Below are 16,409 nucleotides of genomic sequence, written 5' to 3' on the forward strand. Positions count from 1 at the left end.
ATGACAATAATTGATCTAGTAAATCTACACCTTCCATCGATTTATTATATAATTGAAATGCTTGCTGTCTCTGAATCATTATTTTTTTCCTTTGATTCTTATCCCATCTTTCTACTAAGTCTTCTTTTCCTTTTCCAACAAAATTCGAACCTACAAGCACAGACTTATTATCTTGCCACTTGCATAAAACCACAGTTTCTTCATCATTTACCACTTCTTCCCTATATCTCTGTTCTTCTTTTTTGTAATTGTCTATCTGTTGTGAATGGAGATTTCTGGAATCTGTCAATTCTTATAGTTCCAACAGAGAATATAATTTTCTTGTAGAGTTCTTCAAAAAGTTTGTAACTAGAAAATTTTTTTTTCGAAGTAAAGATATTTTTCTTTTGGAATATCTTTGGCCAGGTGTAGAACAACTGATGAACCTAAACCAAACTTGTTGATTAACTCTTTTGGAATTTCTGTTCTTGAACCTTGATAGATTATAAAGTCATAAGCAATTCCACTTTCTCAACACAGAACAAAAATTTTAATGCCCCATGGAGATGGCTTATTTTTTTACATATTGTTTAATAGTGAGTCTTCCCGTGAACGGTACAATCTGCTCATCCACACACGGGTTTGTTTCTTTTTGTAACTCAGTGCAATGTTTTCGGATACTCTCAAAAAATGGTCTCACTTTGTACAATTTATCTGTACAATCACTAGGTTTCTCTAGATTGTTAACAATATGTACAATACTCCTAAGCTTAAAAAATCTGTCTCTACTCATAACATTGCGGAAGACATCTATACTGAATACCTTATTCCAATACATTCTGATTCTTGGAAAAGATAAACATCCCATGAGGATGTGCTATCCTACAAAACTTTCCATTTCACATCGGTTTGTTGGTTGAAAATGGTTGATATTTTGGATGTTATAGATATTGGTTATTTCTGCCATTTTATAAAAAAAAGTATGAGGAAAATATTTTAAAAAGTAATTTATAGGATCCTGTGTTTCTCCTGTACCTGATGTTTCTAAAGTTGTTACAGTTTTTGAATGACATTTCCTTGTACTAAACTTGCGTTTGTTTTATCTCATTTCTAGTTTTGGTTTGTTTTTTTTTGTATTAGATTTTAAATTCTTCTGTAAGGTATCAACAGGGTTGTATATTAATTGCTCCTCCTATAAATACCAAAGGTTAGAATGCTGTTTAGTATTAATTAATATTTTTTACCTACATTAGATAATTCATAAGGAGCCTGGAACATCGCCCATAGACAAAACAGGAATGACATCATATTTTAATGTTTGTTATCGACAAAAAAACAACAATAAATCATCTATGTCGAATAAGCAGTATAAAAATTAATATGTCTACTATTATATAAAATAATATTTGGTTACATATAATAAATTTATGACTTGAAGAAACATGATATTTACTTACGCTTTCAGGGGTATCCTGAATTCCCCTTGTCACACTATCTTTATTGAAAATCATTATTAAAATGGCAGTTTAGACCATGTACCTTATCCATTTGTTCACATATTTTTCCTGTCATCTTTTTTAATCCAAATGTCTCTTCTCCCATTTTCTATTTCTGACTTTGTCTTGGTCTTACTCCTTTACTTTGATTTTGGGCTTCCATTACAAAAATTTATGCTGGGTAAGTTTATCTTTATCAGCTTATATCGTGGAACATACCATTAATAATCCTTATGAGGTACTGTGAACCTGTTTTCCCAAAAATCTTTTTGATCATCTCCTATTCTTTTCAACATATTAACAGTCAGCTATTATTTGTATTTGACCTTTATTATTGTGATGTTAAATATTCCATAATTATCTTAACCTTTACTCTCTCATTTTGGTCATTTATTTCTTTTCCTGTGGCTTCTCCAACTGGATTTTCATACTCCCTGTCATTTTTCATGTTAAAATTGGAATACATAATGCATCATCTATAGAACCAACAACAGTAGAACAGAAATTTAGAACATTGCTGATGACACCATCAAGAACAATGGAAGCTGTGAACAGAAAATTCAACTGTGAACAGAAAATTCAATAACATACACAGATGGGTAGAACCGCTATGTCCAATCTCACTAAAATATGGAAAACATACACTGTGATTAATTTTGAATGAACTCTGGTTTTCCCAATATTTATCTATGCCTTGGACATGGACCATCCGAACAGCAGATAGGAAAAGAATCAGTAAATGTCTCCAGTTCCATACATTCAAAAATATTAACATTCTTTGGACATCTGCTGATTATTAACATGTTCTGACATATTAACATGTGCTGATAATATTATAGAGAGACTAGTGGTCTAAGGAAAACCTGATGAAAGAAGTTGAGGGCAATCATCAACCAGATAGACTGATACAGTCAAGAAGTTATTAAACATAAACTTTGTTAACACAGTACATGCCATCCAAAATAGAGATAAATGGAGAGACAGTGTAAAAAGAACAATATGATCCCTGAAAAAAATGCAGGATTCATACTCACTACACATTTGTGAAGATGTATAGATTGGAAGGAGGAATTGGAAAATATATATTTTATTTCATGTACTCAATACCTTCTCTTATTATAATATAGATTTGTTTGACTTATAAGACAAGTATTATAAATCAAACCTAAATGTTCGCAATATCACATTGTCCACTTGATTTTTTAGATTTATATGTGCTTAGTACTAGTCAAGATAATGTTTTGATAAATGTGCATAATCTAAACTGCATAGTTTTTATTATTTCCTACACATACTGATGTGTAGGATTGCATGTCCATGTTCTTTTTAATAATGAGATCAATACATTATATTATAAAATACTGATGTTATTGAGCTTTAAATGTGAGCATTAAAGAAGATAAAAAAGATGTTTTGTGTATTTCGTGAGATTGTGTGAGCAATAATGTATCTTGCCCTAATATTGTTTAATATTTACTGGGAATGTAATATTAATAATCACTGAACGAGCTAAAAAATGGGAGAACTACATTTAAACTCTTTTAAATTATCAAAGAAGGATTGCCATCAGACAAAAATGGAAAAGTCCCTGGCCTAAATGAAATTCAAGTGTACTTGCAGAAGAGCTATTCCTCTCTGTACTAGTGGATCTATTTAATAGTATTTATAGATCAGGGAGAAAACCAAATTATTGGTTAAAGTCCACTTTTATTAATGTCTGTAGAGTTAGCATATCCATTTTATAGGGCTGAATTCAGACCAACACTATAATTTATTGCTAATTTATTACAGAAAGAAAAAATTTAATGCTGTAGCTGTTTCCGAGAAACAGTGGGTATGCTAACTTTACTGTAAAGCCAGCATAGCCAATAACAGCACAGCTAATTAATTGCTGTTGACTGGTATATTAACCAATCCCCAAAAACTACCCCATCATTCCCTAGCTCAAAACACACCCCCAGAAAAACGGAGATATCTGCCAAAAAGCTAATCGCAAGGAATTATTGCCAAAGTTTTACGCCAATAAATAATTTATAGCTTCAACTGTTTCCGATATAGCCATCGCTATATCTCGACAATAAATAAGGCTACAGAGTCCATCTTGGTCGCATATTTTATTGCTAATTAATTGCTATTGATTGGTACATTGACCAATGGGGAATATCAAGCAGGGTTTAGGCAAAATAGATCTACCATTGACACAACTATTTACAGTTAAACAAATACTAGCCAAAGCATGGGAATATGAAATGGACATTTAAAATCTCTTTGTAGATTTTAAACAAGCCTATGATTCAATAGATAGAACAATTCTACCTAATATATTGGAAGAATTTGGCATACCATCAAAATTAATATGACTAGTGCAAATGACAATGACAGAAACAGAAGCACAGGTATGTATTCAGGGACAGATCACTGATGCGTTTATGATAACGCAAGGACTGAAACAAGGCGACGGACTAGCTCCAACGCTCTTTAATCTTGTTCTTGAATATGTAATTAGACGGTTGACGGTGAGCGGAAATAATATACTTACAAACAAGTCTACCCAATTAGCAGCATACGCAGGTGATATAAACATAATGAGCAGAACAGTGAATGCAGCGGAAGAAACCTATGTTGAGTTGAAATAGAGTGCAGAAGCAGTAGGGCTAGCAATAAGTACAAATAAAACAAAACTACTCATACAAACCAGATCAAAGAGACCGGTGCAACAACACTTTATTGACGATATAGAACATGTAAATAGATTCACATACCTAGGAATGGATCTGGTCGCAAGCAATGAAGAAGAACCGGAAATAAATAGAAGGCTTATGCTGGCAAATAAAGCCTATTTCGCGATGGGCCACATATTCAAATCGCGAGACGTACACCGGAAACAAAACTCGGGTCTATAAAACAATAATCAGGCTTATAGTAAGTTATGGTTGTGAAACATGGGTGGTGACACAGAAATCTGCCAATGCATTAGATGTGTTTGAAAGAAAAATATTACGTAGGATACTGGGCCCAATAAGTGAAAACAACAACTGGCAAATTAGGTATAATAGAGAAATATACGAGCAATATAGCGAACCAACTCTAGAACAATACACTAAACTGCAGAGATTATGGTGGGCAGGGCATGTGGTCCGCATGCATGAGAATAGAATCCCCAGAAAATTACTAAATGCAAGAATGCAGGGAAAAAGACCTGTTGGAAGACCTAAAAAGAGATGGGAAGACAAAGTCGATGAAGATGCCAGGAACTGCCTGGGAACGCGTTCATGGAAAAGAACAGCGGTAAATCGAGATGATTGGAGAAGCCTGTTGAAGGAGGCCAAGGCCCGATTTGGGCTGTAGTGCCATTGGATGGATGTATGGATGGTACATTGACCAATCCCCAAAAACTACCCCATCATCCTATGCGCAAAACTCATCCCCCAAAAAATCGAGATATCAACCAAACACTTTGAAACCAAAAAAGTGAAACGCTAGGAATTAATTGCTAATTTATTTCTAAAGTTTTACGCCTGGAAACAATTTATTGCTGCAACTGTTTCCGAGAAGCAATGGCTATGCTGATTTTACAGTAAAGCTAGCATAGCCATAGCTATATCTTGGCAATGAGAAAGGCTACAGGACTCATCTTAGGTATATTTTATTTTATTTTGCCGAGGAAATGCTAAAGATTGGTTAGGTGACGCGTAAACAAGCTGGGCGCTAGTGTACCATCATACCATGGATAATATTTCAGTATGTTAGTGCCGTAGGGCACTCAACTATACAAACAGCTGAGTTTCGCGGTACTGTGACTGCAGCCTAGTATAACATCAAAGTTTTGATAAGACATAGATTAGCTACGTTCAACGCTGTCGTGGGAAACGTAGAGATTGTGGTAGAAATGTATAAAACTATTAAACAAAATGCAACGTGGTGATTTATTAATAAATTTCTTAAAATCTGTACCCATGGTGCGTGGTTATTTGTTGAGTACAGAGATGATCAAGTTGTGGCGAGGCATAGCTGATTAAAAGTTATTAATTAATAATATTCAAAAAATTATTCAGACTCAATTTCTTTCTTTACAAAAAATGTTTATTTTTTGAACACCTGATTGTTACTTGGAAAGTTCTGTTTTTTTTTTGTAGTTTTGCTTATGATCTCGTTTCTCAGTTTTTTATATCTAGTGTCATTTTTTTGCTCCTGGTGTATTTTTTTTCATGAAATTCTACAGCTTTATTTCATCTGTAGCAAGAAGTGATCAGATTCATAACATGCTCCTTTTCAACTTTATAGATCTAGGATATTTCTCACTGCCCTTTTGCCTATCAGTATGTGATCAATTAATCCATGTTGCTTTGTTTATATGAAGGTGCGCAAAGAATGTCGAGCTTACAATTAATTTTTTTTCTGTTTGCAAAATTGATTCAAAATTTCGCATTCTCATTAGTGTTTTGATGGAATAAGAAGTGTTTGCCAATTGTTTCTGAGAATTGTTCTTGTTTATCTATTTACGTATCGATGTCACCTAGTACAATATTGATGTCATTTCTCTAAAATTTATCATATATTTCTGCCAAGACTGAGATGGAAAAATAAAATTTATAATATGTATTTATACTAATACTTAAAGAAGTAATTTTAAATAATATAATATGCTCTCACATTGATATGTGCAATGTAAATCAACTTTGTACGTATGCCACAATATTTGATATATAAATTATCATATTAATGTTAAAACCTACAATAAACATACATTCAAGTTACATAAGTAGGAAGACTGGTGTGCCAAAAATATGCTGTTGTGGTAGTTTATAAAATGAAATATCTATTAAACTTTTGTGTAAAGATAAATTCCACAAACAAAATAGTCATATGATTGTCTGTGTAATAATCTAAATGTTGGTCATAATAGTAGATTAACAAAGATAAAGATTCTTTATGTAAATAGATATTTTACATCGAATATATTATGATACTTATCATCATAATCATGACTTACATTAATTTAAAAATAGCTTCTCTTTAATAATGATAATAGTCATATCTTTCAGAAGTTGTAACAGAATAAACTGCTGTGATTAAATCACCTATTACGAGGTGTGTCTCTTATATTTTCCATATAGAGCTGGTATAAACCAGTATGTAACTATTAAACGCTTTATTATTTTTCATGAAGTGTTCTTCACGAATATTAAGGCACTTTTGCATTAATCAAACCAATTTTGTAAATAATTAATCCACTTTTTTTTTTATAAAACAAAAATGGCGTTTTTTAAGGCATAATTTGCATCTTCTGATAACTGAAACCTATCATCGCAAAGTCCATCCTTGATTCTCGTAAAAATAAAAAAATTATTAAACAAAATGAGTGGTAGATGCTTAGTTTTTGGGGTTGATTTTTCAAAGGTCAGCGATTAATTGCGGCAAACAAACAGTTGTATACCAATCAGCAATAACAGTTCTTTGATCCTGTAGACATAGAAGAAGTGTTGCTACATGATCTGCTTTCGAGACAAATGTCATAACCATCTTTTTGGAGACACTTCGAGAACGGGTGACATTTGTCAGCTTTTATTTAACTTTGAACAACCAACAGACTTGTTCGTACTTCATTTCTGTTTCATATGAGTAAATCTAGAATTTTTAACACCAATTCAGCCTAGATGTTTCCGTTCTTCGGTCAACAGTGTTGATGACATATACAATACAATTTACACACATTAATTATCTTTGCCAAATTTTTTGAAATTGCAGTTTTTGAAATCCCAATGATGTATTTACTTCCGATATGTTACATATCGAGTAAATCTAGGCCAGCGGTGCTCAAAAGGTCGATCGCGATCGACCGGTCGATCGCATTTTTTTGAAGTCGATCGCGATTCACGGAGGAAATACGGGGATTGTCCTGACTCACCACACGTGCATGATCGAAATAATTATGATGCTATCTCTTCACCCTAAAGTTGCGATAATGCCGATTCGGCATATCAGCATTCACAGATAAATTATGATAAACTGGGAGTGTGCTGTATCGGCATTGTATTGCTGTAGTCAAGCATTAATTATTCATTACTAAGTTATTACTAGTAAAACATTTTAGTAATATATCATTTACCATTTACTTTAATATTTGAAACTCGATATGAGTGCCGCGAAAAAAAAATATTTTAATAATTCATGGGAAGAAGAATTCCTGTTTACTATGGTGAAAGATAAGTGTGTTTGTCTTGTTTGTCGGTCTTCCGTTGGGCTGCCCAAACGCAGAACTTTAGAACGGCATTATAAAACTTTGCAAAAAAACTATGAACATGATTTTCCGAAAAAACAGTTTGTTTAGAAAACGGAAAGTGCAAGACTTGAAAAGTAGTTTGAAGACAGAACAATCAATGTTCACTAGGCCTGTTAAACAATCAGTAGCTGCAACAATTACGTCGTTCAAAATTTCTTATATATTGGCACAACATAAAAACCATTTGAAGATGGCGAGGTAGTGAAGGAAGCATTCGTTGAGGCTGCGAATGTATTATTTGAGGACTTCAAAAATAAAACAGATATTATGTCTGCCATCAAAGAAGTTCAGTTATCACGTCCAACGGTTACTAGACGTATCGAAATCATAGGCAAAGATTTGGAAAGTCAAGTTAAAAGTGATATGAAGTGTATGTACTTTCCTTTGCAATTTTACGAGTCAACTGATATGACTGATACCGCCCAGATGTGTATTTTCATTCGGGTGGTATTTTCTGACATGTTGGCTAAAGTAGAATTGTTAACAATGCTGCCTCTGAAAGTAAAAACTCGCGGAGAAGATATATACAACGTTTTTATAAATTTTGTGAAACAATACGATCTACCGATTTACAAACTCGTGTGTATTACAACAGATGGTGCACCATCCATGACTGGTGTTAACAATGGATTTGTTGCATATGTCGAGCTAACGATGACTTTCCATCGTTTTTGTCATTTTATTGCATCATTCGCCAGCAAGTTTTGTGTTCCAAAATTTTAAATATGGACGACATCATGAAGATGGCAACAAAAATTGTGAATTCAATCAGAGCGCGAAGCTTGCAACGACGTCTTTTTAAAGCGCAATTGGAAGCTAGCGACTCTGCGGAACACACTGATTTATTTCTGGGTACAGATTTGAGGTGGTTGAGCCGTAGAAAATTTTTAGTTAGGTTCCAGGAGCTACTTCCCGAAATAATTTCTCTTTTAAAAGAACGAGGGGACGACACTCATCTACTTCAAGAAATGATTTAAACAACTTTCTATCGTTGAAAAAAAGGGTAGCCGCTCATTCGAATTATGTTTATTACGAGACGGAGCTGCAAGCACTTCATACCTTAAATCCACAGCGACCGATACGACATTTTGGTCTTTCATATCGTCTGAGAAATATCCGTCTTTAAACAAGTAGTTCTGCAGCTCACAGCATTCTTTGGATCAACATACTTGTGTGAGTCTTCATTTTCCCAAATGAAGATAGTGAAATCAAAATATCGTAATCGGCTAACTGACGAACATCTCCCTTCATGCTTGCGTTTGGCCCTCGGTAATTACGTACCATCATATGAAATACTTGTGAATGATATGCACATATGCAGTGTCATGCATCAACATCCAAATAAAATTAATATGAAAAACATGACTTTAATTACAACTCTCTGTAGTTACAACTTTTTATCAACTAGAAATGTGCAATAAAATTTTTATTTCCAAAATTGTTTTTTTTTACTATGCTTTGTTTTTAAACCAGGAGGAGTAAACTAAAGACAGATTCACACCCAAGAAAGTTACTAGAAAAGTTACCAAATACATCGTCTTTTTTGGTTGATCATATTGGCTTTCGACGGTAATCCAAAAATATTATATTATACTAATATGTCGCTAAAGAGTTCTAAAAATAACTGTTTTTATATAAAAGCAGACTAAAAATCTAAAAATTAAAAGAATAACGCAGAAAACACAAAAATCGCCGATATAACTTAATTAACCTATGAAATGCCATTAGTGTCAAAATTTCATAACAGTGGAGTAAACTTGCCTGAGGTTGGACCAATTACAAACAAACATTGCGGCGCGGTAAATTTGAATTACTCCTCCTGGTTTAAAAACAGGGTATAGCAGTCGATCTCCGGACGCTTGCAGTTTATGTGGTAGATCCCATGCAGTATAAGTCTGAGCACCACTGATCTAGGCTGTGTCAAGATGTATAGCTTGCGTTTATCAGACAACACTACACTTTTTAGCATCTTCTCCAGAAGAAATCAGTAACTTACTAAAAAAAAAATCTAGGTAGAAAGTGCTGTTTGGACTCATATTTAACTAAAACAAAACCAGAATCATGGTTATTGACCGCCAACAGCATTTACCTGAGACCCAAGCTATCGCTATGCGAGGTAGTCCCCCCTTTGATAAAACTTGGTGCTCTGGTTAAAACACATGCTATTGCATACCCGAAATTCGAAGACGCATACAGCTTGCAAGAGTGTCAATGGCTCAACTAAACGGGGTCTGGGAGACACTATTATTACAAAAAAGAAGAGACCCGTTTCAATTCTGGTCTTTTCCATATTATACATGCTAGAGTTGGACTGTCCAATTACATGGACGGCTAGCCACACAAATGTCTCGGTTATAGATGAAATTAAACCCGATCAACGTCTTTGTAGTACAGTTTACTCTGGAATTTTAAAGCTATTTAGTCATATCCATCAAAGCGATCACAAAATGGAGCAATAGTTGTTGGTCCAAGGAAGGCTTCAGTTCAGCGCCAACATGGTGGATCTGCACAGCAATGAACAGACATTACAAAAAAGCTTCTCAACAAACAGCGGCACATTTCACATGTAAGGTAACATTTTAATAGAGAAAGATTATTAATCAAACTGTCCGAGCTGCCGAAGCTCAATGATGAACCACAACACATCTGTGAAGATTATGTTTTGACTATGATGATGATGATTACATGTCGATCTTTGAAGATACGTTTTCCTAAGTAGCTGCCGTTTTTGATACAACTGCTTTTGACCCGTTGCTCAGACTAATCTGTCCACTTAATTCTCCATATTAACGAGAAATTTTTGACTGTGGTGCTTCACTACCGAAAACACAAACCAACTCAGTGAGGTATTCTTGTTGAGATAACTATCTTCGATTATTGTAGTTATATTCGTGGTTTAATTCCAGTTGTCGACTACCTAATCACCTTTAATAGTTTGTTATAACTACAACACTATGCCTATCGTATTGAAATTGGGATTACGTTGGGGTTAGGTATTAACATATACATTCATTTTCAGTATTGATATTTGATTGGTGGCGGTTTTACTCTTACTTATAGTTTTAAAAGAGATTACCACTGGTATTCTAAAGGAGTTACCATACAGAGACAGATTATAGAAAATATTATATTTAACTAAGTTACTATGTCTTTTTTTTTGTTATTTCAGGTACTTGACATTTCATGTAAACTACCACTACCACAAGTCACAAGAGATTCAAAAATTCCTCTTATAATTTATGTATTTTTTATGTACATATTTTAATTTACCATCTGCTTCGGCGAAGCTATAACTAAAGAGTTTGAGTCTCAGGTACATGAGAAAGATGTTGTCCAGTGATATCCCTCCTTTAACTCCTTTGGTGTGGATGCCTTTAATTCAAAACATGGAATAGAAAAATTTTAATTTTTTGTATTTTTTTTTAAAAACTCATTGTAAAATAAACATTTACAACGAAAGTTTAAAGTGTTAGATGCACATTTGACCGGGGGAATTTTCTATGATGATTTATACTACAGTAAAAGTATATACAATTCTCTTCTCTATTAGATTTCAAATATTTTCTCAATTATACAATTATTATAATATACTATTGCATTGATAATTTTTTATTCGAAAACAGATCTTAAAAACTTTAAGGTCGCCAAAAAGGAAGATAAATTATCAGTAGCAAAAACTAAAGCACAGGAACAATTGCCACCAAAATAACAGATGAGGGAGCTGCTCAAGCACTTTATAAAATAACTTTGAATGGTGAAATGATTGTGAAAAGTAATAGTTTTAAGTACCTAGGATCAGAATTACAAGATTAATGGGGAAATCATGGAGATCAGAGATCCTTGGAGACGGATGATACACGCTTTGCATATATATATATATATATATATATATATATATATATATATATATATATATATATATATATATATATAAATATAATATTTATTAAATAAATTTTCAGGAATTGGTAATGACATGTATAATGTTAAACCATTAGCAAAAATAAAACAGATAGTAGATGTAAATTCACTTCATCAATATCCCATTAATTTCAAAGATAAATCGTTTAGGGACTTCCTTTTTAATCACGATGTAAACAAAGAAAATATTCAATGATAGTGTTAATGGAATTTTCAAAACATTGGTTTAATCTTTCAAGTCTGTTACAAGAGTTTTCTTATCTTGCTGTATTATTTATAGACTTCTCAGGAAATAAATTAAATAAAAAAAATTATAATGTGATGTTTTAGAAATGTACTTTAATAAAACACAATATTACAGAATATTATATACATACAGAGCAATCCTTACATTAGGGATCGTGACCTGTACAAAGAGAATTAAGCGGATGTGGATAATGTTCTTTGGTTGCATTACTAGTGTGTTGGCCAAATTGTGCTGCACATGATGCATAATAATAAAAAGACCTCCAATGTAATAAAAATTATACTGAAATGATGCCATCTCCTAAGGTAAAATATTCCGGAAGGAAACAGTGCCTCCTTACGGATTTCCGGATGAGGACTATTTCAGGGGGGGACAACATGACAGATTAAAAAAATCAGGATAGGGTCTTGGAATCTTGGAAGTCTTACAGGTATGAAGTTGATAGATGCGCTTAAAAGGAGAGAACGAATTGCTTTTATTAAGACGAAGCGGAAAGAAGAAAGCACAAAAACTTAGTGAATACTAATTCGTCGATACCTGTTAATGTCGAAATGCTAATCACCCAATACGAATAATTGCTGATTTGCCAGTTTCTGGAATGATTAGGAAAGGAATATCAGAGAAGAGCTGGTGGGAGATATTTAGGAAGGACATGTTGGGTGTAAAGGATATATATATATATATATATATATATATATATATATATATATATATATATATATATATATATATATATATATATATATATATATATATATATATATTTAAACCTAGAGCTAAGATTAATACTATTATAAAAATTAATATTAAACTCACCAGTCTTCCAAGCTGCTCCGAGCTTTCGACATGGCGCCGAGCTTTCGACATCGCGTCGAGCTTTCAACATCCTCTCTGATGTCTTCAGGGCTTCCGTGGTCTCAGTCTCCCGAGCCCCCAGACACTACTACACTGATCAAAATTCACTAGTGAATTACACAAAAATAAAAAGCGCATGGGCACACGTAATATACCGTGTCCATGCTTTTCAGCACTACTCTCTAGGGTGTATAATGTGTTACATTGCTTCGTGTATAGAACTTCAATAAGTTGTTTTTGTTTTGTATAAAAATCTTCGAAATACAAATCATTCAGTTCAGATTTCTTTGAAGATTTTGAAGAAGTATTTGGTATCTTACTGAACTGTCGGGAATATATCAGCTGCTTGAGATGTATCACATAAACAAAAATAAAAACACTTTAAATTATAAAACAGACACTGGACAATTAAGTAACATATATTGTATAATGTATTGAACAAAATTTATAAATATTCAAAATAGCTCACATTCACCTTAATAACAATTAACCTTAATAATTTATCAAAGAAATATCATTCTTCTAACGTTTCTTTTATTTTATTGTTGTTTTTATTTGCACATTTGAAATAATTTTAATTTTTTTTTATCGTACTGCTGTGGAGATAGTGCTTAGGACAGTTTAATCTTGACATTCAAAAGTTTACATACTTCAATGTTAGTTTTATTTGTGAAATCGTTTAATTTCTGTGAGTGTTTTTTAATCTATTTGTACATCTACTACATTGTACATTTTGTTTGTAATGTTTCTAATTGTTTTGCAGTTTACTCCTGATGAAGCTATAAAATAAATGGCGGAATATTGACTCTTAGAAAAAAATTAAGATTTTGATTATAGACCACTATACCTGATATATATGTATACATATATTCCCCGGCTTTATGATTTATTATTGAATATGAATTTTCATCAAGTAACCGCTAATTCCTTAATATATATGCGGCTTCTTGTTATGTCAATTTAAATATAATATTTGTAATTTTTTTTTAATTTTTTTACAGGAACTAATATATCAACTGGGGAGGAAGTAGCAATTAAATTAGAATGTATAAAAACGAGGCACCCTCAACTACACATAGAATCCAAGTTTTACAAAATGATGCAGGGAGGGGGTAAGTGAAGTTACTTCTCAGATATATTATTTTAGTTTGAATGTACATAATATTATTCACGAACTCTAAATAATGTTTTAGTAATATAAGATCTATACATATATATATATATACATATATATATATATATATATATATATATATATATATATATATATATATATATCTATATATATATATATATATATATATATATATATATATATATCTTATATATATATATAAGAAATACTGGATATTATTGACTGTCGATATAAATAAACAAGACAGTTTATTAGGGCTGCAGTCAGTAGGTTTGGCCGGGATGTTATAGAAACACTCTTTTGACTTTTGGTCGAGCTTTCGGAATTCTTTTATTCCTTCTTCAAGACACTGTAATTAGAAGAAAGTGTAAATATTTACAACATATTTCAAATTGTCATTACAACTTACTAGTCGTTGAGATTATTAGCTTTAGAAAAATAAAGCGTGCCCCGAACATAGCACGCCAAAATGATGAGGTGCAAATTATTGTCACAAGTGGAGAACAAAATGCCAATTGCTCGTATACTTCATTAAAATACATAAAAGGCATAACACCCAGACTGACAAGACTTTTTGAAGATTTCACTAATTTAAAAATAGCCTTTAAAACTTCATTAACTGCAAGATCTATATATTCGAAAGTCAAAGATAAAAGTGACATCAAAGATTGTTCCAACGTAGTTTACCAGATTCCTTGCAACAATTGTAATTTGGTATATGTGGGACAAACCACTCGTAGCCTAGGTAGTCGCTTAATCAGTCATCGAAGCGACAGCAGACTATATCCGGAAAGATCTGTCCTTGCAGAACATGTAAATAAAGAACATCACATAATGAATTATGAATCAGTCAAAGTTTAAGCTACTGAATCCAATTACAAAAAAAGACTCTTCTTAGAAATGGCATTCATTGCTCAAAATTCAAACGCAATGAACAAAAGGAGTGACATTAATCAGTTAAGCACCATTTACTCCTACCTATTATATTTGGATACACATTCACATTTCAATGATGTTTCAACAACTGAGTCATTGTAAAGTTTTCAGGTTTCTTCATTTATTATATTTCTCATCTTAAAAAAATTGTTCTTTCAACCTAAATACAATCTTTGTTAAATTTTGATGTGTAATATTAGTAGTACTACATACGACAAAGAAAACAAGAAGAAGTACTGTCATTTGCCATGTCCAGGAATGACAGCTACTCTTAACCTAACACTCCACTATTGGCCGGCACACGTGGCCGTTTTAAATCGTTGTAATTGTCTTTTTCTTATGTGTTAAAAGTAAAAATAATTGTCAAGTTTGGTCTTTTACACCATGCAATTTATATATTTTTTATTTATTGACTCAATCAATGAGTGGTGCGTGAAATTGTCACATGTGAGTAGAACATCCACGAAAGACAAATCTCAATAACGTAAGTTTTTACAACCTTTTACACTCTTAATAGGTTTTGAAGATGCTTTACTAACAGTAGCACTTTATTTCAGTTTTTCCTGATGATGAAAATAAACATTTTCGAAAGCTTGAAACTTAGTTAAAAGAGTACACTTATTTCACCGCTGCAAATCCCAATAAACCTCAAAGCTCCGTTTTCTAACGTTGTCAGCAAAGACTTCTTTTCCTTTTATATATATATATATATATATATATATATATATATATATATATATATATATATATATATATATATGTATAATACACATAATGATGGTACACATTATTGGCACGGATCTATATGAGAGCTAATCAATTTAATGAATACGAATTTATTAAATATAATTTATATACAGTTGAGTCCATGGTTCTTTACCCGTGCGTGATCATTTAAAGCATACGAAATAAGTCGGAAATTTACTCCACGCAACAGCAAGTCACAGAAAGTGGCTACTGATCCGATCACGGATTATATTATAAAATTTGACGTTATCATATAGAAATAAAATGTTAGTTTTGCTTTAAAATTTTGGTGCAAGTAACAATAAATTCTTTTAATATGGTTAGTGAATAATAAATAAACAATTTATAATAAATATATAATAAATTAAATTAATTAATTAATAAATAATTAATAAATTTTAGACTTGTCACAATCTATTTGATTTAGCTTAGGACGACCGGTTTCTACCACTACAATTTTCTGGTCATCTTCAGGCCTCCAGACAAGTTAAAATGATGCAGGTGCAAGGATTGTCGTTAAAAAGTAAAAAGCTAAACAAAATAGATTGTGTGTAAGTCTAAAATTTGTTTCTACAAACCTGTTGGAAATATAATAGTTAAAATTATTGGATACTCCAGAATGTTCTAGTACATAATTACATTTATATAAAAAAAAATTCTATGAGTAGAGTGGAGTTGATAAGATACAATCGTGCTGTAAACTTATAAATAAATATATTTATATAAATTCGAACCGCTCGTTTTATTTAAAAACGTTACATTATTATAAGTGACAACCTGTTGGAACACTTATGAAGCAAGCGAGAAAAA

The 16,409-nt window shown here is 32.2% G+C and overlaps 1 protein-coding gene across 1 annotated transcript in view; it reads left to right on the top strand.

Annotated features, from left to right (window-relative positions):
• The window catches only part of LOC140449037 (casein kinase I-like), a 116,402-nt gene that overhangs the window by 2,442 nt on the left and 97,551 nt on the right, over positions 1-16,409 (top strand). The window contains exon 2 of the mRNA XM_072542180.1: positions 13,783-13,893. Coding sequence (XP_072398281.1) covers positions 13,783-13,893 — 111 coding nt within the window. The remainder of the gene's footprint in view (positions 1-13,782; positions 13,894-16,409) is intronic.

Source organism: Diabrotica undecimpunctata, chromosome 1, assembly GCF_040954645.1.
Source record: "Diabrotica undecimpunctata isolate CICGRU chromosome 1, icDiaUnde3, whole genome shotgun sequence".
Taxonomy (NCBI): domain Eukaryota; kingdom Metazoa; phylum Arthropoda; class Insecta; order Coleoptera; family Chrysomelidae; genus Diabrotica; species Diabrotica undecimpunctata.